Here is a 22,640-nt window from a genome sequence, read left to right on the forward strand (position 1 = left end):
CAGGGAGCTTGAAGCTGTTGTGCTTCTGAAGGAAAGAGAAGGAAAGCTGCTTGCAAAAGTCCTCAAGCGCCTGGAAAACGCTGCAGATGCCCGCAGAGCAGAGATCAGTTTGTCATTCATGATAAACGAAAGAGTAAGTTGATGTTACTTTGTACAGTGACTGTTGAAACAACCAAGGGCCACGACACGGGTGAGAGGTGACTGGAGGCAGCAACAGGACACTAATTGTTAGCAGCAGCTGTGTACGTCTGTGTCAAAGAGAGAGAAAGCCGCAGCGGCAGAGGCGATGGTGGCAGGGACCATGTCCTGCAGCAGGAACGGACACCAAAGCTTTTTGGCACGGGATTCTCCAGGCACAAAACTGCAAGAGGGAAGAGTTGCTGTGGTTTCCTCCCACTGCATTTCAAGGTGGAGGGGAAAAATGGTCTCTGAAGGTAGAAGGATGCTTTGCACAAACATTGATGTTGTGGACAAAACCAGGCCATCGGCAGAGCCCCAGCTACTGCCTGTCCATCCCAAATCTGTGTCAGCCTCTTGGCAGGGACAGGCTGTGCACAGGAATGGCATTTTTGGCCACGATTCAGCTGTGCTGACAATGTATTTATTTACTCCCAAAATACAAAAATGCGGTTTTGGTGGGGTTTTTTTGGAAGAGCTTAGCACTTCCCTTCCCCTGCAGGGGTCTCGTCTTCTGACGATCTTAGCTGCAGATTCTGTGATCTAGAGCAATTTAGAGATGCTGGTCCTGGCAGAGACAGCAAACCAAGCTGGAACTGGAAATCTTTGCCCCCTTGTGGAGCATTTTGATGCAACCAATAACGAGGGAAAAAAAAGATAAAGAAAAAAAGTTTTCTTTCATCCCTGTTATACCAAAATAATTGCAGGGAAAATTGCTGTGCTGGAGACCTTGCATGCTGAAAATGTATAGCCCTGTAGGGTCAATACAAAAATATTATCCATTTTCATCTGAAAAAGAATCAATAAGAATCTGAAAACAAAGAAGCAGCACAGGGAGATGCTGTGAGCATGTCCTCGGTGTAAGTAAAAAGAGAAAAATAGAACTTGGAAGTGCTCAGTGCCCTGTGTGGCTGCAAACTCTTTTTCACTAATTTGGCTCTTTCACCAAGGTTGAAAAGCTCTTCTTTAAAAAGAGCAAAGCTTATCAGTTGATCCACAGAGGCTGAAAAATATCACCCAGGAAAACTAAGCTCCAGGTAGAAAAATATTGCCAGGCTGTGCCACAGACCCAGCAGGAACAAACCTCTCCAAGAGGCTAAAACACCTCCTCCCAGCTGGGAGGTATTCAGCAGCCTGAAGCTGGCATTCTGGGATTATGGAGACTGGGGCTGATAGCTCAAAACAGGGCTTGTTTGAGAAAGAGACAGCTGTTGACAGCAAGTTGGGAGCAAGTCCAGGCTTCAGGAAAGGAGAGGAGGTAGTGAGAGAGGGCTCACTCTGCTGAGCAAAGCAGAAGAGGATGAGCTGAGCTCATGACTTCCCTGATGCAGCAGAAGGAAAAGAAGGAGCAGAAGTTCAGATTGGGCCAACTGCTTCTGGCCTGGATGTAGGCTGTCCTCTAACTGCAGCTAATTCATTAAGCAATGCTGAAGAACAGTTCCCATGTCAGGCAAAGGGAGCTGGAGAGACAGGCAGCACATTCAACCCAAGGCCCATAGCCAAGTGCTGAGGACAGCCCACGGTCACAGCGCAGCTGGCAGCACCCACATTCACCCAAGAGCTGCAAGAGCAGCAAACCATCCCTGGGAAATGCCAGGGCAGGGCGCAGCAGGACAGCATCCCAGCCTGGAAGCATCCCAGCGGGCCAGGCCTGGCTCTCCACGGGCAGAACAAGAGCAAGAGAGAATCACCACGGCTAAGAGAGTCAGGCTCCCTGTACCCCACAGCCGAGCAGCAGCTCTGCAACCAAACTGAGGAAGGAAGGTGTTTAGTAATGCAGTGGCTTTTAGGCACTTGACCATTGTCTAGGCCACACGAGCTGTGTTGTTGCTGTAAACCTGCCCCAGACAGCCCTAAGGGCAGTTTCCTCCTCTGCACATGGGTGCCTTGAGGTGATCTGCTCCAGATTTCCTTGCTCAACGTCCCTGATGCCTGGGAATGAAGCAGCGACTGTACCGACTCTGACACGCTCTGCTCTGCCCCTCCAAGCAGCGGTCGGTCATTAAGGCTGCCGTACAATGCGGCAGTGTAAAACATCCTTGCTAATTGCCAATGCAAATGATCCAGTGTGCGGGCAAGGGGAAGAGGAGCCTCTGCTTCTTGTCACTCCCAGTGCTTCAGAGGCAACAGCACCGCCTAGGGCCATAGTCAAAATTACCGGGGGGCAAGCTGTAAGAGGTTTGGGAGAGGCACAGGAGGGAATGGGACTGCTCTCCCAGGACTGACGTGCTCTCCAGAGCAAAGAGAGGGCAGAAATCTGCTGTTGCAGAGCTACACCTGTTTGCATGCAGTCTCTTTGTTCACCATCGCAGGATTATCCTGAGGTGGATCCAGATGCTGCACAGATTGTCACGGTGCATCACTGCCAACCAGAGAGGTGTCTGACACGACAGGACCCCGCTTCACCTGGCGTCAAATGTGCCTGTGTCAAAGCAGTAGGCTCTATGCTGTGAGACCAAGGTGAATTGATCTGGGCTGCTTTACCGATCAAAGGGGGGTTCCGGCCGGCGTGCGGCCGCTCCTGCCCGGAGCGGGGCAGCGGATGCAGGCGGAGCGGAGACGCGGCCCGGCGGGGACGGCTTTTACACGCACCCCTTACCCACGGCTGCAATCGTGCCCGCCTGTGACGGCGGCGAGCGCAGGGCTCTGACACGCCTGTGATGTGCGAGGCAGCGCGCCGGGCGCTCCTGCCTCTCGACATTAATGTGAGCTGACAATAGTAGAGGCCTGGGCTCACATGACTTTAATCAGCACTGCCCTAAGCCAGCAGAAGCACATTAATTAATTCAGGGCTTTCTTTTTGGATGAGCAGAGAACTCGCATTAAAAGCAGAAGCCTTCTGCTCAGCTCCTTCATAAACCTCTTGCCCAGGTTTGCAGCAAGGTGGGCTGTACCCCGCTGCAGTTTTTGGCACCCTTCAGGGACTGTCAGTGAAGTTTTGCACTGTTTTACAACACAGCAAAGACCTAATTCGCTGCTGCCCCAAAGCTGCTGGGAGAGAATTCCCTACCCCCGACTCCCGACCTCCCCAGATAACTGGAAACTTTCAGGCTCTAAGTATTACATTTCCCTGCAAAACAAAGCCTTCCTTTTTGTTGCATACAAGTACCACGTTCATTTCCTCTACAGCCTCGTTCAGGGAGCTTTAATGCTGCTTTAGATGAGGGCTTCCGTTCCGTGTGCTAATGTGTTATCCAGGTAACAGCTTTACACAGAAATCAGGAGGGACAAGAAAATACTGCTCTGTTGTTGGGTTTGGTTGTTTTTTTGGTTTTTTGGGGTTTTTTTGACATAAGGAATCTCACACCTGCAACACAACCCTGCTCACTCAGACAGCGAACTGTATTCCCTGGAACAGTCATCGTGCTCCGTTCGTGCTTTGTCTCTCTCAGCAAGGTGTGTGCTTTCCCATTCTGTTAATAATTCAGCCAAGGAGACTCAAGAAAACTCAGGGAGTTAATGGAAGAGGTTGGTGCCTAGGAGGACCCGACAGGAATTGCTATCTGGCAAGAAGGTGGAGCCTCCCATCTTTCCAAAAGGAAACAATAGCCTTTCCCCTACCCCTCCTAATTTAAACGACGGCAAAGCTCATCTGTCAGGGATGAGGATCTGTAAATCTGAGGCTCTACTTGCAAACAAGTCCTGTGATTCCCTACTGCCTTCCTCTTGCATCTCCCCGTGCAGCAGGAGCCTTACAAGGTAGTCATGGTCGCAACAGAAAGACAACTTAAAGCAACCAAGCCCCACAAAGCAAACAAGCCGAACTCAAGCCCTTCTCCCTCAAAGCAGGCAAACAGACAAAAAATAGTAGCTGAAAAGTGCTTACCGACTTTGGGCTCTTCTTTGGGACCGGCAGTCCTGAAAAATGGCAACAAGGGAAAAATAAACATTAGCATCTGAACGTTACCTTCCCTTAAAGAAAAATCCCTAGGTGTATCATCCAAACGTAGCCATCTGCAGAGTTATGTCAGCTTTCGCTCTCGCATCGGAGTTACCAGTCTGTTCATATCGAATCAAAGCACAGGCAGAGGGAGAGCGAGCGAGAGACGGGAGCGGGGGGAGAGCTCTATCTGCATTAGCTATGCTGACTTGTGCTGCAGCAGCCGGGAGGCTGGGAGAGAAACCCACAGCCCTCAGCGCCCGCCGAAACCCAGCGCCTGGCCAGAATCTCAAATGCTCCCCTGGATTACGGGAGACTTAGCTCCCAATTAAGCCCAGGCTATTTCCTCCTGACGCGGTCGGCTCGGCAATGTTATCAGACCAATCGCAGCAGCGCAGGAGAGCAGGTTGGTTTTTTAAAAAGTATTTCTCTAGAAATCAATTTTCTGAAAGGAAAAGCTGCATTGGCTTGAGCTGGGAGGCACAAACTGAGCAAAGGCACGAGGAGGAATAAGCTCTTCGCTCTACAAATATCAGTGTTAAGGGAGGAAACACACATTTTCCACCCTGTCCATCCTGAGTGTCAATCTTTGAATGCAGAGATTTCATCTCCTAGTTGCAGTTTCTGAGAGCTGAGGCTGGAAAGCAGCACTGCAACTGTCCTGACCCTTGTGGGGATGCTGGGGAGCCTGGAGAAGGGGCCGACAGAACTTGCGGTCAACACAAAGGAAGAAACCAGGGGAAGGGCACTAGAGAAGGTTTTCTCAAGGACAGTTTTGCATTCTGGAGCAGCTTCTCACCCGCTCTGTGATGAGAAACAGAACACAAGCAGGGTTTCTCTCGACTACTTCTACATATAGCCTAATTCCCAGCAGCAAAGGGGACACTTGGCTGGGAGAAAAACCTTCAACATAAGGCAAGCTCTTTCCTGAGCATTTTACACATCATCTTCCCTTTCCTCCACTGCTGGAGGAGAGGGAACCCCCTTGCATTTTGCTCTGTGTGACACTCCAGCAAACAACGATAAACCAAAGCAGAAGATTACACTCTCCACATTAAGAGCTTGGAAATTGCAATGTTTGAAATCTGCTTTTGTCTTTAGGATGTGATTTAGGTGGCATTTATGCCGCATTACGCTTTCTGCCTTACGCTTTCTGTTTGTGATAGAACCCATGTCCTCGTCTAACTTTGACACAGAGAATGAAATAAGTGGTGCAAGCCATGCTCAAATCTATGTAGGAAAAAAAAAAAGGCAGCTCATTTTAAGGTAATTTGGGAGAGGTTAGTTCTGAATGGGGAAGAGCCACAATTAAAAATGATAATCGGAGCTCACTTTGCTTCTGCTCACAGCCTGGGATGCAAACTGTAACGAGTATTTGACACGAAATATTTCCAGCTTTTGAGGAATATCTGTGCTCTGCACATCACTCTAATACATTCCCAGCCAATAGCTGATACCCCTCCAGGCACTGATTGATTGAGGGACAATGAAACAACCAACCTGTTTGAACTAAACCATCCAGACCGCAGCTTCATTTCTGCTGACGGTGACAGTGTTTGTATAATACCCTTAAAGAGGAAAGCACTAATAACGTCCATGGCAAGTCACATTTTGAACAGGCATCATTTATCACAGAGATAAACACAAAGATAAAGACTCTCCCTCTCTCGCTGTCTCTCTCCTTCCACATGCATGCACACACATTTCCAAGAGATGCTCTTTCCTATTAAATCAATAGGTAGAACAGATCTCCACGCACGCACGCGCCCCTAACAGACCAACGTAAGCCAGAAAAGTTATTACAGCAATTTAAATGCTCCCCACAAAAAATAAAGTGGAGATGCAGCTGGGCTGTTGGTCCAAATTGTTCTATAATTCAGTTTACTGCATCACGAGCATTAAAAGTTAAAATTTACTAAGTATGAGCTACTGAATAAACCTTTCCTTCAAAGCTTGTCATTAATTTTGGCTCTTCTAAGCCAGCAGAGATGAAAAAAGGGTTGAAGAAGAATGGAAAACACATCAAGACCGTTGTTTGATGGGTCCTTCAGAGGCCAATGAATCTTACAGTGTCACTGCTCTGTGCCAGGCTTCACTGCAGAACAAACAGTAATTGACTTTTTACCAAAATAAGTGACTGCAGAACATGTTAACAAATGTTGCCAGTTTTTCATGGGATGAGCTTACAGTCGGGGGAATAAACTGCCTGCACCTTCCCCTGTAAAGATGCTATTTACTCATCTAATTAAGGCCTCATTTTAAACCCCTAGTTTTCAACAGAGCAGGCCAAATCAGCAAATGATAGGTGTCATACACACCTTTCATGCTCAGACGATGGAATGGACACAGCATTGAAGACAAAGCACTTGGGAGCATCATTAGCAAGAAAATGCTGAGCTTTAATGAAAAGCTTCTGGCCAAAGCCATTGCCTTTGCCTACGAGTTTGGGATGGTGACAACTCTGCTTCTGGCCAAAGCCATTGCCCTTGCCTATGAGTTTGGGGTGGTGACAACTCTGCTTCTGGCCAAAGCCATTGCCCTTGCCTATGAGTTTGGGGTGGTGACAACTCTGCTTCTGGCCAAGGCCAGTGCCCTTGCCTATGAGTTTGGGATGGTGACAGCTCTGCTTCTGGCCAAAGCCATTGCCCTTGCCTATGAGTTTGGGGTGGTGACAGCTCTGCTTCTGGCCAAGGCCATTGCCCTTGCCTATGAGTTTGGGGTGGTGACAGCTCTGCTTCTGGCCAAGGCCATTGCCCTTGCCTATGAGTTTGGGGTGGTGACAGCTCTGCTTCTGGCCAAAGCCATTGCCCTTGCCTATGAGTTTGGGATGGTGACAGCTCTGCTTCTGGCCAAGGCCATTGCCCTTGCCTATGAGTTTGGGATGGCGATAACTCTGAATCACAACATCAGCTTTTTGTTTACATGATAACATTATCCAGATCCCACCACTGCCTTGCTTCCTGTGGTCATCCTCCCTGCTGTCCTGTTGTCTTCTGAGGCCTCACTGCAAGTTTTTCAGAGGTAACTGCATGGTTCAGGTAAGAAGCATGGCCTTAACACCCAGTCTGGGTCTCACTGACATTACCCATTTTTTCAGTGGTTGGGGTAATAGCATTGAAATCCCTGGCTAAGAGAAGCCAAAAGGCTTATGCAGTGCTCTGCCCTCAAATGGAATAGCTTATACCAAGGCTCTCTGCAAAATAATTCTCTGTGATTTAATGCCTGTGAACATCTCTCACTAGCGCTTGAAATGCATCTACCGATTTTGAAGGTGCAGATTAGGGATGCTGGAAGAGTCCTGCAATCTAACAGAGCTGTTGCCATCACAGAGTTAACAGGGGGTTAAAACAAACGGCACATCTGGTAAACAATGTCAATACGACCTAAAACCCCCTTGAATGGGCTCATTGTAGCTGCTTGCTAAATGTGCCTGGAATTAAATTAATTAGAAAGCTCAAATTACTCCCCTCTAAATAACAATGTAATAAAGCAACTGCTTAATGAAAAATATCAGTGATCAGTGAGCAATCCACGAGCAGACACAGAAAAGGGAGGGTAATCAAACTAAATTCCCAGCCTTGTCAGCAAGGCAAGGAAGGCTTCAGACAAGGTTAGTCAAAAAAATGAGTCAGAGGCAGGGATCTAAATTAAACTAATTATCACAGAGATTATTACATTTATCTTAACAAAACCCTCTCTCTCTTCTCCCCAGTAGTCCCTAAAGCTCTGTGTACAGCTGGCTGCATCCATCTGCTCAACTATGTTTTATAACATAGGGAAAAAATGCAAATCATTAAGTGAGTTCTGTACCATGACTTCAGCACTCTTAACGCCATTACCCACCAGGAGCAGCAGCTCTGTGGCGTGACGCTGTATTACGGTGGGAGTGATGCGGTCCATGAAGCAAGGCCACAACTCAGCTTACTTCTTATTTGCTACGTGCTACTTTTGCAATCTTGTGTGGTTAATCTTGTCTGCAGGCTTGCCTGCCTGGCATGGCTTGTGGAGATAGTCAAAACTCGCCCGGATGCACTCCTGTGTGATCTGCTCTAGGTGATCCTGCTCTGGCAGGGAGGTTGGACAGGAGGAGTTTTCAAGGTCCTTTCCAGTCCCTGACATTCTGTGATTCTGTAAACTTTTGGATCTGAGAACCAGTACAGGCTGGGAGGTCTCCGCTGCTGGATAACATCCATGGCACAGCAATGTGCCCTTGTGGCCAAGAGGGCCAATGGGATCCTGGGGTGTATTCAGAAGAGTGTGTCCAGCAGATCCAGGGAGGTTCTCCTCCCCCTCTCCTCTGCCCTGGTGAAACCTCATCTTCAGTACTGCCTTCAGTTTTGGCCTCCCCAGTTGAAGAGGGACAGAGATCTGCTGGAGAGAGTCCAGCAGAGAATTATGAGCATGCTGAGGGGACTGAAACACTGCCTGATGAGGAGAGGCTGAGGGACCTGGGGCTGTTTAGTCTGGAGAAGAGACTGAGAGGGGATCTCGTAAATGTTTATAAGCATCTGAGGGCTGGGGGTCAGGAGGGGGGGGACAGGCTCTGCTCACTGCTCCCTGGGATAGCACAAGCAGCAATGGATGGAAGCTGCAGCACAGGAGGTTCCAGCTCAACACAAGGGGGAACTTCTTTACTGTAAGGGTCCCAGAGCCCTGGCACAGGCTGCCCAGAGAGGCTGTGGAGTCTCCTTCTCTGGAGCCTTTCAAGGCCTGTCTGGATGTGTTCCTGTGTGACCTGAGCTAGATTGGATGGTCCTGCTCTGGCAGGGGGGTTGGACTGGATGATCTCTTTGGGTGCCTTCCAACCCCTGACATCCTGTGAGCCTGTAACTGCCTAGAATGAGCTCATGGAAGAGCTGATGAGACAAGCTTGTGACACCAAGCCTTGCTGTTTCTAACACACAAGACTGGGTGCTTAATTTCCACAGGTATGTTCTCTCAAATCTTATGTCTTCATGCCAATGAAGTAAGACAGGAAGATTACAACACAGAGCAAATCCCAGTTTACTAAGCACACACCCAACACAACATGGGACTACCAATCCATACCAGAGCCTGGGCCTGATTTGGGCAAGACCTCAGAAAGCCACAAACACTCCAAAATGACCTGGACAAACACCAGACCCACAGTGCTCTGCTCAAAGCCCTGTGTTTTAGAAACAGTGAATTCAAACAATCGAATGCTGAATCTTAAAGAAGACCTATCTTGAGGCACTACAGGAATCATCTTCTCAACCCATCCAAATGTCTCAGCTGCCTACAGGCCATTTGGAGTGGAGCTCTTTCCCTCCACAACAAAACATAAAGTACACATTTCAATGCTGTTTCAGATGAAGTCCGAACCACTTGGCAATGGTTAACACAATCTACCCAGAGTCATAGAACACAGAACCAAGCAGGTTGGAAGAGACCTCCAAGCTCAGCCAGCCCAACCTAGCATCCAGCCCTGGCCAATCAACCAGACCATGGCACTAAGTGCCTCATCCAGGCTTTGCTTGAACACCTCCAGGCATGGTGACTCCACCATCTCGCTGGGCAGCCCATTCCAATGTCAATCACTCTCTCTGACAAAAACTTCCTCCTAACATCCAGTCTAGACCTGCCCTGGCACAACTTCACACTGTGTCCCCCTCTTCTGTTGATGGGTGCCTGGCAGAATAGATCAACCCCACCTGGCTACAGCCTCCCTTCAGGTAGTTGTAGACAACAATGAGGTCTGCCCTGAGCCTCCTCTTCTGCAGGCTGCACACCCCCAGCTCCCTCAGCCTCTCCTCACAGGGCTGTGCTCCAGGCCCTTCACCAGCTTCGTTGCCCTTCTCTGGACATGTTGCAGCATCTCAACATCTCTCTTAAATTGAGTGGCCCAGAACTGGACACAGTACTCAAGGTATAGCCTGAGCAGTGTTGAGTACAGGTATAACCTCCCTTGTCCTGCTGGCCACACTGTTCCTGATGCAGGGCAGGATGCCATTGGCTCTCCTGCCCACCTGGGCACACTGCTGGCTCAATGTTCAGCTGCTATCTTCCACTACCCCCCGGTGCCTCTCTGCCTTGCTGCTCTCAGCCAATCTGTTCCCCCCATAGGCTAAAGTGCCTAAAATTGCTCAGAGCCTGTCTAGAAGCCACTCTAGCATTTATTTCTTACAACATCTGTGGGCATTGATCAACAGTGCTCAGTTTTGAGATGAAGAGAAAGAACAAGGGTGTCCAGATCTTTACTTCTCATGCCTGCTTAACAGTTCAAATCTGGACACTCTGTCGGACAGCAAAGGGAAAAATCAAAAAGGCTCGAGGTGGGCCTAAGTGAAAAGGTCACCCATTTGGTTTTGCCATTCCCTTGTCTGCAGTGCAGAATGCACAACAGCTAGAAATTAGCAGGAGGCAAATGAAACCACAAGAAAAGAAACATTTCAGACTGTCTCACAAGGTTAACATTTACAGAGAAAATGTTCCTGCCTGGGAAAAAAAATAATAACAAGCTTCCTAAATAGCTTTGCTTATGCTGAGCTGAATAAAACTCAAAGGCTGTACCAAAGAAAACAGGCATCTTGAAAGAGGAGGGGTAAGGTGCTGGATTCGGGGGGTACACAACCATCTATCTGGCACTGCACATTGATAGCTGCTTTCTATGTGCAAAACAAGGACCTTTTAATAATTAATGCTAATGGCCATTAGTGCTGCTGGGAGGGCTGGGGAGGCTGGTGGTGATAAAGCAGTCCCCTTGATTCTGTACGATCCATTGCCAAGGGATGCCTAACAAAGGACAAATGCTGCCTAAAAAAAATAGATGGAATTTGATCTTTTCCAGACTGAAGGAAGAACAAGGAAGCAGAGTAATCTGCAGCAAGAGAGGCAAGGTCTGTACGGGCATGGAGCACCACCTAGAAAAAAATCCCTGCCTTGTCCCCGCTCAACTTTCCTGCTCGTCGCTGCGATTTGCATAACAAGAGTGCCACTGCGCTAGCAAAAGAATTAGCTATGCAATACCAGCTGTAAGCCAGAGAACAAGTCACACTGCAGGCATGTAGCCCTGCCCTAAATCAAGGTTGGTAACTACCAAATACAGTGAGAAATGCTGCGTTTCTAATGCTAATGTTCAGTGCTGATGCTAAGAAAGCTATGTTTTCAGGAGACCATCTCAGGCATTATTAACCCACTAGCACCGGCAAGAACATAATGAGGCATAGTATATTATTGCCATTAACAAGAATTTCAGTGCTAGGTGCTATAAAGGTGCTAAATTGCATTGGCCTCAATTACTCATTTTTGGTCAGGATGCTAACCAACTCCTAGCAATTGAAGTCTCAGCCGTATTTTCAGCATCTCAAACCAGAGATGATTCTAGAAGCAATAAAGATACAGGCTAATAAAGATAGAGGCTAATTACTACAGAAACATAAATTCAGCTGTGTAGTTAGATACACATAGTAATGACAAGAGAGTAAGGTACTAAAGAGACTGAGAATTAGTGTGACCACTCATCTAACCTAGGGGTGATAGCAAGTCAGAAGTTCTTCTGTTTTCATTTTGCAGCCCACTAAGTGAAGAGCTTTTCCTAAAGCTGGAGCCGTGAGAACCATACAGTCAGATTAAAATCTCTCTTAATATTTAAGCAAATCTCTCAGAGCCATTACATTTCTGAAAGCTCACCTTTTTCAGCAGGTAGGCACCAGAACTGGCAAGCAGTTAGAAACCCACAAGTTCTTTCATACAGATACAGGGACACACAGATTCTACCGTGTTCATAGGCATCCATGTGAGGATATGCATGAAGGTACCCACAGCTTTTGCACCAGCTCACAAAATCCACAGCTTGCAAGCTTCATTTCTGAAGTACAGCTCACAATTCGTTAGGCATGCTGCAGTTGTGAAGATGTTCAGTGCCAAACCCCCTCTCCTGAGCTGGCTGCCCTGTGGCATGGCCATGTGAGTACTAAAGCGCAGCAGCAGCTCAAGGCCAATCTCATTTGCCACCCCATGCTCAGGAGGACACTGGTAGAGGAGAAACCGTATTTTGCTGTTGTCACATCTGTATTTATCCTACTCAGTGAGGGTGTTTGCATTCAGACTTATCACAGGGCTGTTACAATGTGTAAATCCACATGCTCGAACCCATGAGGCTTACAGTAGGTTCTCATATCTCATATTTGGAGAGCATTCTGCATGAAGGAGATGTCTACAAACAGGGGCCTCTTGGCATTAGTTTGATCTTGCTATTAATAAAGAACATCCCTTAATAATAAGCTAATATTTATAGAATGCCCAGCCAGATTCAGCCCTGAGGAGCACAGATGCACACATGGCATGCTAAAGCAGAAAATATTTACTAGAGGACAATGGATTTGTAGATGCTGTCACAAAGCATAACTTTATTTGGTCTAAAATCAAGTTTTTATGGAAAAGTAAACTGCAGCAACCTCAAGCAGTGCTACAGGCTGGGGACAGAGTGGCTGAGAGCAGCCACGAAGAAAGGGACCTGGGAGGGCTGGTAGATAGTAGCTGAAGCTGAGGCAGCAGTGTGCCCAGGTGGGCAGCAGAGCCAATGGCATCCTGGGCTGGCTCAGGAGCAGTGTGGGCAGCAGGACAAGGGAGGTTCTTCTGCCCCTGTGCTCAGCACTGCTCAAGCCACACCTCGAGTCCCATGTCCAGTTCTGGGCTCCTGAATTCAAGAGAGATGTTGAGGTGCTGGAAGGTGTCCAGAGAAGGGCAGCAAGGCTGAGGAGGGTCCTGGAGCAGAGCCCTGTGAGGAGAGGCTGAGGGAGCTGGGGGTGTGCAGCCTGCAGCAGAGGAGGCTTAGGGGTGACCTCACTGCTGTCTGCAACTACCTGAAGGGAGGTTGTAGCCAGGTGGGCTTGATCTATTCTGCCAGGCAAGCAGCACCAGAAGAAGGGCACACAGTGTGAAGTTGTGCCAGAGCAGGTCTAGACTGTATGTTAGGAGGAAGTTATTGTCAGAGAGAGTGATTGGCATTGGAATGGGCTGCCCAGGGAGGTGGTGGAGTCACCATGCCTGGAGGTGTTCAAGAAGAGACTGCATGGGGAGCTCTTAGTGCCATGGTCTAGATGACTGGATAGGGCTGGGTGCTAGGTTGGGCTGGATGATATTGGAGGTCTCTTCCAACCTGGTTGATTCTACAATTCTAGCACAAAAGACAGCTTTAACAAGGTCTGAAAGCTGGTGTAGTCCTAATTACTTCCACCATCACACACACACACACACAAAAAAGGTCCATCTGACCAAAACAAATAAATATGAAAATGAATAAACATAAAATCTTCATGAAGAGTGGAAAAATACTTAAATTTAGAAGAGTGAGCTATGAGGATTCATATTTCAAAGCAATCTATCTCAGAACCAGTGACTAGCCCATTACAAAGTCATCCTTCTCCCTCAGTTTTGCCCACCTGCTAGTGCTTTTAATGACACTCCAAACATACTTAATTACAGTGACAAACCAAGACCTTTCTTGGATTTCTGATCTCATTAATTCTATTAGGCCTGGCTATAATGATGCCAAATGAGGGCAGCAGCCACTGCACCCACTTGCAACATGGCTGATGAAAACTTGCTATTGACGAGTACATGCACACCAAAATGCCACACAGGCAGAACGTAAGGGTAGGAGGGAAAACTGGGTGGAATGAAAGCCTTCTTGCTGCACAGCTTCCAGTCTGCTCCATTTCCTGCCGTGTAAATCCCGATGAAGATGTGGGAGGCACATCTCCAGCTAAATCTGCCTTATCTAATGCACACTGTTAGGTTCTGCTGTGCCACCTTGCGTTGCATCACATCACGCTTGATATAAAACAACACTGTGTGGGTTTGAGTTCCTCCACTTACACCACCTCAGCATTTAATACCAAACCCAAACCAAGACACAAGGGAAGGGAAAAAAAAATAGAGAAAGAGCCAACTTTGAAAATCTCAAGCTAGGAAGAAAAAAGAAACCTTTAGGAAGAATTTCAGAGCTCTCATCTTTCATTTGCTAAGCAGCCTCCTGTTTTGTTCTCGTCTAAGAGCCTACTCCTTTCTGCAAGATAAGGTGGTTCATGCAATAAAACATCCTGATGGGAAGATTTCAGACATCTTTTTTTTCCTTCCAGCACGCAGCAAATGCTTTGGTTTGCTTGCTGATTTCAAAGCAGATCTCGATTGCCTGCCACAGAAAGGCAGCCATGCGCGTAACGTGCACACCACTGCTGCTGTGCTGCCAGCATGCAAGATCAGGCAAAACTGACATTGTTTCTTTATTCCCATACTTGTTAATAACGTTAATAACTGCAGCCCAGGCTTCCTCCTGGCCTTAAAGCAACACTTTGTGAGGTATCTCCAAACTGGAGTAAATTATCTCAGCCGTTGAAATGAATGTGTAGCAAAATGCCAGGCAATGAATCAGCAACTGCTACATCCTATTTCACCCTTCCACGCGACTCTGGAGCTCAGATGACACACATATCTGGGGGACACAGGCTACAGCCTAGATAGGCCATGCTGCCACAAAAACGCAGGGCAGCTGATCTGCAGCTAAAGCTGACCCAAAAAGCAGATTGCACAGGCATCTTTTCATTTGCTTACTCATTTCTAGGAGAGAAATCAGTGCAAATGGATTTAGTGAAGGGAAAACACTCGTGCTTCAAATGACTAACAGATTAGTGTCAGCCACTTCGCATGCATCACGCCAGCAAGGGCTGGGAATGCTACAGGCTATTAAAATGCTGACGTACCAGCAATGCCAATTCTCCTTTATTATCAGAACTGCAGTGTTATGAAGCTGTTGGGTTTAGAATCAGGTGCTCTTATGGCGGTGTGCTTTGTTTGGAGTTTCTTAGCCCCCCCAGGGTTTAAGAAAGGCAACTGGATGTGAACACGAGAGGCTTGAAATAAAAAGCCAGAAAGAACTCCGAGGCAGCGTTTTTCTGTCTAGAACTTTGTGAGCTTAACGTAGGATTTTAAATTGCTTGGGCTTTCTGAGGTTTGATATTTGAATTTGCCACTTGCTGTTTCAGAAGGCTGCCTTGCATTGAGGAACTCCAGCACGACCTGGCAACGCTAATGAATTAGTTCCCGCAAACGCACTATTTGTACGAGCATTAGTAACGCACATCAAACTATTTGGTGTCTGAACAAGATGCTGGCAATTATTACTCTTTGTGGCTGCAGGGGTTTGTAAGCATGCAAAACCTTGGTGAAACCCTGCTGCCTCCTGGAGTCTAATGGGAGCCTTGTCATGGGCTTTGCCAGCACTGAATCATAGAATCATAGAATCAAGCAGGTTGGAAGAGACCTCCAAGATCATCCAGTCCAACCTAGCACCCAGCCCTAACCAATCAACCAGACCATGGCACTGAGTGCCTCATCCAGTCTTTTCCTGAAGACCCCCAGGGACGGTGCCTCCACCACCTCCCTGGGCAGCCCATTCCAATGGGAAATCACTCTCTCTGTGAAGAACTTCTTCCTAATATCCAGCCTATACCTACCCTGGCACAACTTGAGGGGAGGTAAAATTTCCCCCTTCGTGTTTTCAGCAAGCAGGGTGATCCCAAAGCTTGCAAATTCAGATCAGCAAACCCAAACGGCTAATGTCACTAAGATTAACACCTGTAAAGCACTTTGAAGGGAGGGAAAAAATCAAACCCACTGTGTAATCCCAAAACATTACATTATTTATAAGACGACCTGATTTTAAATGTTAACTTGGGCTTATTTTTATCACAAAGGGGAAAAAAAACCCAAGATCCTGCTAGCTTGCTTTACAAAACCAATTACCACTGATCACTGTGTGGTGCTGCATAACAATACTCAGCCTTGCCCCAAAAAGGTGCATCTAATGCTCTGGAGCTGTTTACTGCAAAATTAACTTGCACCCTAGATTGAAATAAAGGCACATCAGCAATTCTAATAAGGGCTATGAACTTCAAACTTCTTCTTCAAAATATTAAATTGTGTAGCTCTTAATTTATTTCATCTTGCCCTGACTGATTTTTATGTCTGCTGCCAGAGATACTAGTGCCTGATCAGAATAAGGCTGTAAGAGAATAGTAAATGTGACATCAAACTTGCTTTAAAGTCTCATCAACTTTTGGTGGCCTTGTTAGAGTAAAATTCCACTGAACAGGGAGAAGAAAGAAACAAAGGTTGTTGATATGAAAAAAAAAAGATAAAGATGCACCCAACCAAACACTGCCCCAGACCTGCTCCTTCCCTGCATGTAAGTCATAGAATCATAGAATGGTTTAGGCTGGGAGAGACCTCAAGGATCATTCAGTTCCAACCCCCTGCCATAGGCAGGGACACCTCCCACTAGAACAGGTCACTCAAGGCCTTATCCAACCTGGCCTTGAGCACGTCCAGGGATCTGAGAGATCACATTGGGTGATTCTGTGCTCCACAACCTTCCTGGGCAGCCTGTGCCAGTGTCTCACCACCCTCACTGCAAACGACCCTCTCCTAACATCCCGTTTGAAACTCCCCTCTGCCAGTTTAAACCCATTCTCCCTCATCCTGTCATTACAAGACCTTGCCAATAGTCACTCCTCAGCCCTCCTGTAGGTCCTCTTCAGATACTGCAAGGCCACTCCAAGGTCTCCTGGAAGCCTTCTGTTCTCCAGGCTGCACAGCCCCAACTCTCTCAGCCTGTCCTCATAGCAGAGCTGCTGCAGCCCTCTCAGCATCTTGGTGGCCTCCTCTGGACTAGCTCCAACACTTCTATGTCCTTCTTGTGTTGGGGGCTCCAGAACTGCACACAGGACAGCAGGTGGGGTCTGAGTAGAGCAGAGCAAAGGGGCAGAATCCCCTCCTTTGTCTTAAGTGTTAACAATGTATTTTCACTAGGATATTCTACTTTTGGAAACAGCAAAGTAACACTGCAAAACCTTCAAGAACTGCTTCACTTCTAAAACAGCCTGTAGAGCAACTCACAAATTTTACCCATCTGATTCCCTTCTTTCCAGAAATATATCTTTAAAGGCTAAAGTAACAAAAATAAGCAAGAGGGAACAAACAAAGATAGATTTTTAAATGCCAAATAAGATTCCAAATTCACTCAGGAGATCCATAACTCTGGAGTTATAAAGTAGGAACCCTGAAATACAAAGTAATGAACTTGAAAAATCCATCTAGGTGTTACACACAGACATCTATTTATTCAAGCACACTGTGACCCTGAGTTTTTAAACATCAATTAGTAAACATTGAAGGGTGCCTGTGAGCTATCCACAATATCCCCTTCACCTGATAATTCTAGAGGGTATAATTGCTACTACAATATCAGGTACTTCTCAGTGTCCTGCTCAATTGAGTGACAAAGGGCAGGGATTCAACAAACAGGTTTGATGGGAAATCACAGGCTCACAGGATGTCAGGGGTTGGAAGGCACCCAAAGAGATCATCAAATCCAACCCCCCTGCAAGAGCAGGACCACACAGTCCAGCTCAGGTCACACAGGAACACATCCAGACAGGCCTTGAAAGCCTTCAGAGGCGATTCCACAGCCTCTCTGGGCAGCTTGTGCCAGGGCTCTGGGACCCTTACAGTAAAGAAGTTTCCCCTTGTGTTAAGCTGGAATCTCCTGTGCTGCAGCTTCCATCCATTGCTCCTTGTCCTATCCCAGGGAGCAGTGAGCAGAGCCTGTCCCTCCCTGTCCCCCCATCTTGGCCCCCAGCACTGAGATATTTATAAACATTGATTAGATCCCCTCTCAGTCTTCCCTTCTCCAGACTAAGCAGCCCCAGGTCCCTCAGTCTCTCCTCACCAGGCAGTGCTCCAGTCCCCTCATCATCCTCATAGCCCTCCCTCGGACTCAAGCAGATCCCTGTCCCTCTTAAGCTGGAGACACCCGAGTAGAAGGTCCTGGGAGCTTTGGCAGCTGGTGGTGGTTGACAGAACATAAGGCAAGGAAGAAAGCAAGGTGAGTTGAAGTGGGATTTTTTAAAACCATAGCTGTCAGCTGTGTAGATGAGCTGTGAGAGAGGAATTACCTGCTCCTGCCCTGCGCGACGGGCGAGGCTGCGCGGGGCGGCGCTCGGGCGAGCAGGGTGCTGTGCCTTAAAGGGTTCCAGCGCACCCCACGCCTCCTAAAATCCCTACAGAGCCCAGGATCCGTCCCAGGGGATGAACTGCACCCCCTGGATATTGTAATTATCTTATTCAATGCCATAATCCTACAAATACTTTAGAAGTAAGCAGCAAGGTTAATTCATTCTCCTTTCTCCCTGCTCCTTTCAACTCTCTGCTAACTATGCAGGAGTACCCTGTGGCAAAGTGGCCTTCAGGGCTGTGGGCACAGTGAATGCAGCCTGTCTGAGACAGCGGGGGGTGGAGAAAATGAGCAACGAGGTTTTCTTGGTGGGTTTTGGTTTGCCTGGGGGACGGGTTTGGGGCAATGTATCCTGTCTCTGTATTAGCTGTTAAGGATTCAGATATGCTGTATCTTCTCCTGCACATTTTTAAACACAACCTTTCTCTATTTATCTCTAATTCAGCGACAGCCTTAATTGTTTTACTGCCCTCTTTCCTTAGGAAAAGAGTAAAGTGAAATGATCCCAGACTACTGCACTCTTAGAAACCACTACCACACAGAGTAAGAAAACCATCCTTCAAGGTGGCACACCTAGCAATCAGTGCTAGCAGCTCTGTGGTCACTGAGGCAGCATTCGTGGGGGCCCCTACAGATCCAGACATGGCACAAAGACCTCAGTATAATGTTCTGCCCTTTCTGTAGGAGGAACTGAAAACACTGCTGGAAATGGTCAACTTCTCTTCCCTTTCCAGAAGCTTTGGCACAGGCAAACATGCTCTGTGGTAACTAGCGGTCAGATGATTGCCAGGTTGTGATTTGTGTTCTAAGTGCACTTTGGGCTCAGTTTTTCTCTAATTCAGCAGCTACTAAGAGAGTCTGAGATGTTTTGGACGTTTTGGCAGCTAGGTGCCTCAGTGGTGTGACTTTCAACTCGCTCTTCACTGCAAGCCTAAAGGGCAAGCAGAAGTGAGTGGCTTGCTCAAAAGAGTTCAAGTCAGCACTGAATAGCTGATTTTGGCTCTAATTACCATGGGTTTATATCATTAGGGATAGCAACTTAAAAGGAGCTCTAATTTGAACACTCTTTGTTTGTCTGGCTCTTGCTGCTAAGCGATCCATTTCTAACACTTTCCGGTAAGGATAGGAAGGGAAACTTCCATTTCCATGGAGAAGAGAGGGTCTTGAGAAGTACAGAGACAATGTTTTTACTTATAAAATTCAGACTGACAGCTGTTTGTGGTGGGGCAGGAAGGATGGAGCAGTGAGGAGATGTTCTCTGCAACCTGCTGCAGTAACAGAGTTCATTCAGCTCAAATACATAACGCTCGGTGCCACTGCTCATCTGCACCCATTCTTATTCGGACACTCTAGACCTCAACGAGCAACCTGATTTTAACTGTACTGTTATAATGTGCTTGCAGTGATAAATTGTTATGATACATTGTCTGTAAAGTTTTCCCACTCTCTAAAGTTTCTTGTAACTCTCCCTAAGCTGGATGGGGTGAGCCTGAAGCTGCAGCAACCAACGTGAAGAAGACGACAGGTAGCTTTAGCTTACTATGTGATGTTTCAGTGGCATGGACACGAGAGAAACAGAGAGGCAAAAAAAGATGTTCTTCCATTTTAGGCTACAGGAAGAAGCCTTCATGTCCAGGGCAGGTGACTCTAGAATGCATTTTCAGCAGAAAGAGGAGGAGTTAACTCCTCTCTCTGGGAGGTGTTGGAAGTTAGTTACCCTTCCATGCCAAGAGCATCACTAGAACAGCAAGGGAAGGTCCATCTAGCTAAGGAGACTTAACAGGCTTCTTGCTTTAGAGCTTTGGAATTTTGATCTATTGCTGTAAACCTTTGTTGTAGCTGTGTCACAAGGACCCTCTTACGACCACTAAGTTACAAACCAAATGAACAGGACATAGAATCATAGAATCACAGAATCAACCATGTTGGAAGAGCACAGACTTCTCCCTGTTTCCACCCACCTCATCGTTCCCCATGAACACCTTCCACTGAATTGAACCATGAACAGGGAATGCACTATGGCCTTTGCTTTTACACCCCTGATCTAGGGTAGGGCTTCCCTGCCCATGGCAGGTGAGGTGGAACTAGATGATCCTTGTGGTCCCTTCCAATCCTGACTGATTCTATGATAGGTAAGACTTAGGGTCCCACTGATAGCAATTTAGACAGGTAGGTGTTGCAATGGTACTTCTGCCCATAAAATATGTTTAGTTTTGAAACCCTGGCATATACAGCATATATTGTTTTCAGAAGCTGGATTTCCATTCCCCAATTCAAAGCGAATTTGGCACTAGGAAAAGCTATTAGAAACTCCACTGATTTGCACATGACATGTGAGTGACGTTTCACCTGTATGCTTTCACTTTGATCTGGAGCAAACACATCTTTGAGGGGATTACATAGATCAGGCTCAAGGTTTATGCTATTTTTGCCTTTCCAGTGAATAAAGGCGCTAGTGAGCACTGACTGTGAAAGTCTTGAAGGGAAACAGTTTAAACCTGCTTGAAAAACTGATCAGCTTAATTCTTGTAACTGAGCACAAAGTAATCAATATTTTTGGATGACCTGAAATGAAGACTGGCCTAAAAAAAAAGAGGGGGGGGGGGAGAGGGAAAGGAGACAAGAGTGGGGAAAAAAGGTAAAAAATAAATCCTCCCTCTTGTAAGGTAATTCACAAACCACCTCAGTAAGACATGAATGTTCTCACTGAAACAAATGTTAGATTTTAGTGACTCAGAAAAACACAGCACAGCAGTTCTGTAGAATAACTTGTTCTGAAGCAGCCCCCTACCTGCTCCAGCACAGGCACAGCTCCCAGAATAAGAGTCCCTTGGGAAGCAGAGAAATTATTCTGACAAAATGTTGCTTTTATTATGAATAGAATCTGTGCAGAATGGAGAGGTATTTGAGCATTGCTTATTTCAGGTGATTACTGTGCATACACAAGACTTCAATGACAAATGGATTTCAAGTGGCAAATATTGCTACCTTCTCTGCCTTTTTTTTTATGAGAGGAGTACTTATGTATTGGTAGGTAGAAGGTTAAAAGAACCTTTTCAGCTACAAACATTCAAAATAACGGTGTGCCTTTTATGGCCTTATTAACAATGATTCTTTAAAATAAGTGAAGTGTGCAGTGCAGGGGCAAAAAGAAATGCTTAATCCTGCATTTACCAACCAGTAGCATTGGTTTACTTTCAGCTACACAGCCCTGGAATGGTCCTGCTGGGTTATGAAGCATCTCCTCTCCCGTTGCAAGCACCATGTCATATTCCCTTCAAACATGCTGAGCTTCCCCTTTAGACAAGCAACACCTCCCCCAGTTTGACTTACAGCCTGTAATGGTTTGGCATTTTCTTCTTATTGTTTCCAGTTTAAATTAGGACCAAACTACACTCAGTTGTTCTTCAGCTTGCTCCTTGGTTTAACTATTAGGTAGGAGAGATAGAAGATAAGAGACAATAATCTTGTCCCCTCTGCCCCCTCATTTTGCTAAGCAAAAGCAGCTTTTCTAATCTGCTCTCACATACAGCCCAATTAGCAACACTGCACCCTGCCTCTGCTTGCAGCTCATCCTTTTCAGCCTCTCAGGTGTTGAAGTCCAGACCGTGAGATGTGCTCAGGGAGCTCTATCCAGAGCTATGAGCAGGTGAAACAGAAAAACAACAGCAATGATATAATCAGTCCTTAGAAAGGAGAGAAGGAAGAGGGAAGTAAAGAACTAAGGACGGACATGACTGTCAAGTTTTCTATAGAGCCTCTGGAAATCAAAACCTCGATGACCTGACACCATCCCTCTCTTAATGTATTCATCTCCCTGCCCCAATCATGTATGAGTCCTGCAAACTATTTTGAGCTGACACCGGAGCAGAGGGGGCATTCCTCCCTGAAACCATCCTGTTCCTCACTCAGGCACCGGCAGGACTCACTGCTCCCACAAGCAGTACTTTGGCTGAGTACACTCTACTGTAAATATTTCACAGGCTGCTCTCAGCAGCTCTGCCTAACAATTAAACCTTGTTGTTGGGAGTGCACCAGTAGCTTGGAGCAGGCAGAGCTTTTCCCGCATATTACACATCTCTTTCTGCTATTTTTCTGCCTGATTAGTAATCACTTCTGACAAATCCTTTCGACGGCTCTGAACATCAGCCTTAGTGTTGCAGAGATGCTTCATGCAAAGCCTGACTGAATGCAAATGCTCAGCTAATGCAACGATGCCTGACAGCACCCCGGCGTTTTCTTCATCGGACACCAGAGGGAGGAGGAGGAAAGGACAACTGACAGTGGAGCTGAAGGAGAGTGGAGCTAAAGGAGAAGTGCTTCAACAGCCCTGAAGGAGCTAATCAGACCCAGAGCTGAACACATTTCCGTAATCAGAACAAAATAAATAGCAGCACCTTGCCTGGGGATGGCACTTCTGATAAAGATTGGCAGGGTAACAGGAGCTGAAGTTATAGGAGCAAGGACCCAAGTCCAGCAGCACTGCGAGCTGGGTGCATTTTATCCACCTCTATCTCACAAGCTTTAAACAAACCTGAGTGGTTTTGA

At 46.9% G+C, this 22,640-nt stretch overlaps 1 protein-coding gene across 19 annotated transcripts in view; it reads right to left on the reverse strand.

Annotated features, from left to right (window-relative positions):
* MAGI1 (membrane associated guanylate kinase, WW and PDZ domain containing 1) overlaps nucleotides 1–22,640 on the reverse strand; it is a 474,320-nt gene that overhangs the window by 37,326 nt on the left and 414,354 nt on the right. For all 19 annotated transcript variants that reach the window (XM_064157031.1, XM_064157024.1, XM_064157030.1 and 16 more), the window contains one exon: nucleotides 4,004–4,035. In XM_064157031.1, the coding sequence (XP_064013101.1) occupies nucleotides 4,004–4,035 (32 nt within the window). The remainder of the gene's footprint in view (nucleotides 1–4,003; nucleotides 4,036–22,640) is intronic.

This window comes from Pogoniulus pusillus, chromosome 16 (genome assembly GCF_015220805.1).
Source record: "Pogoniulus pusillus isolate bPogPus1 chromosome 16, bPogPus1.pri, whole genome shotgun sequence".
NCBI lineage: Eukaryota > Metazoa > Chordata > Aves > Piciformes > Lybiidae > Pogoniulus > Pogoniulus pusillus.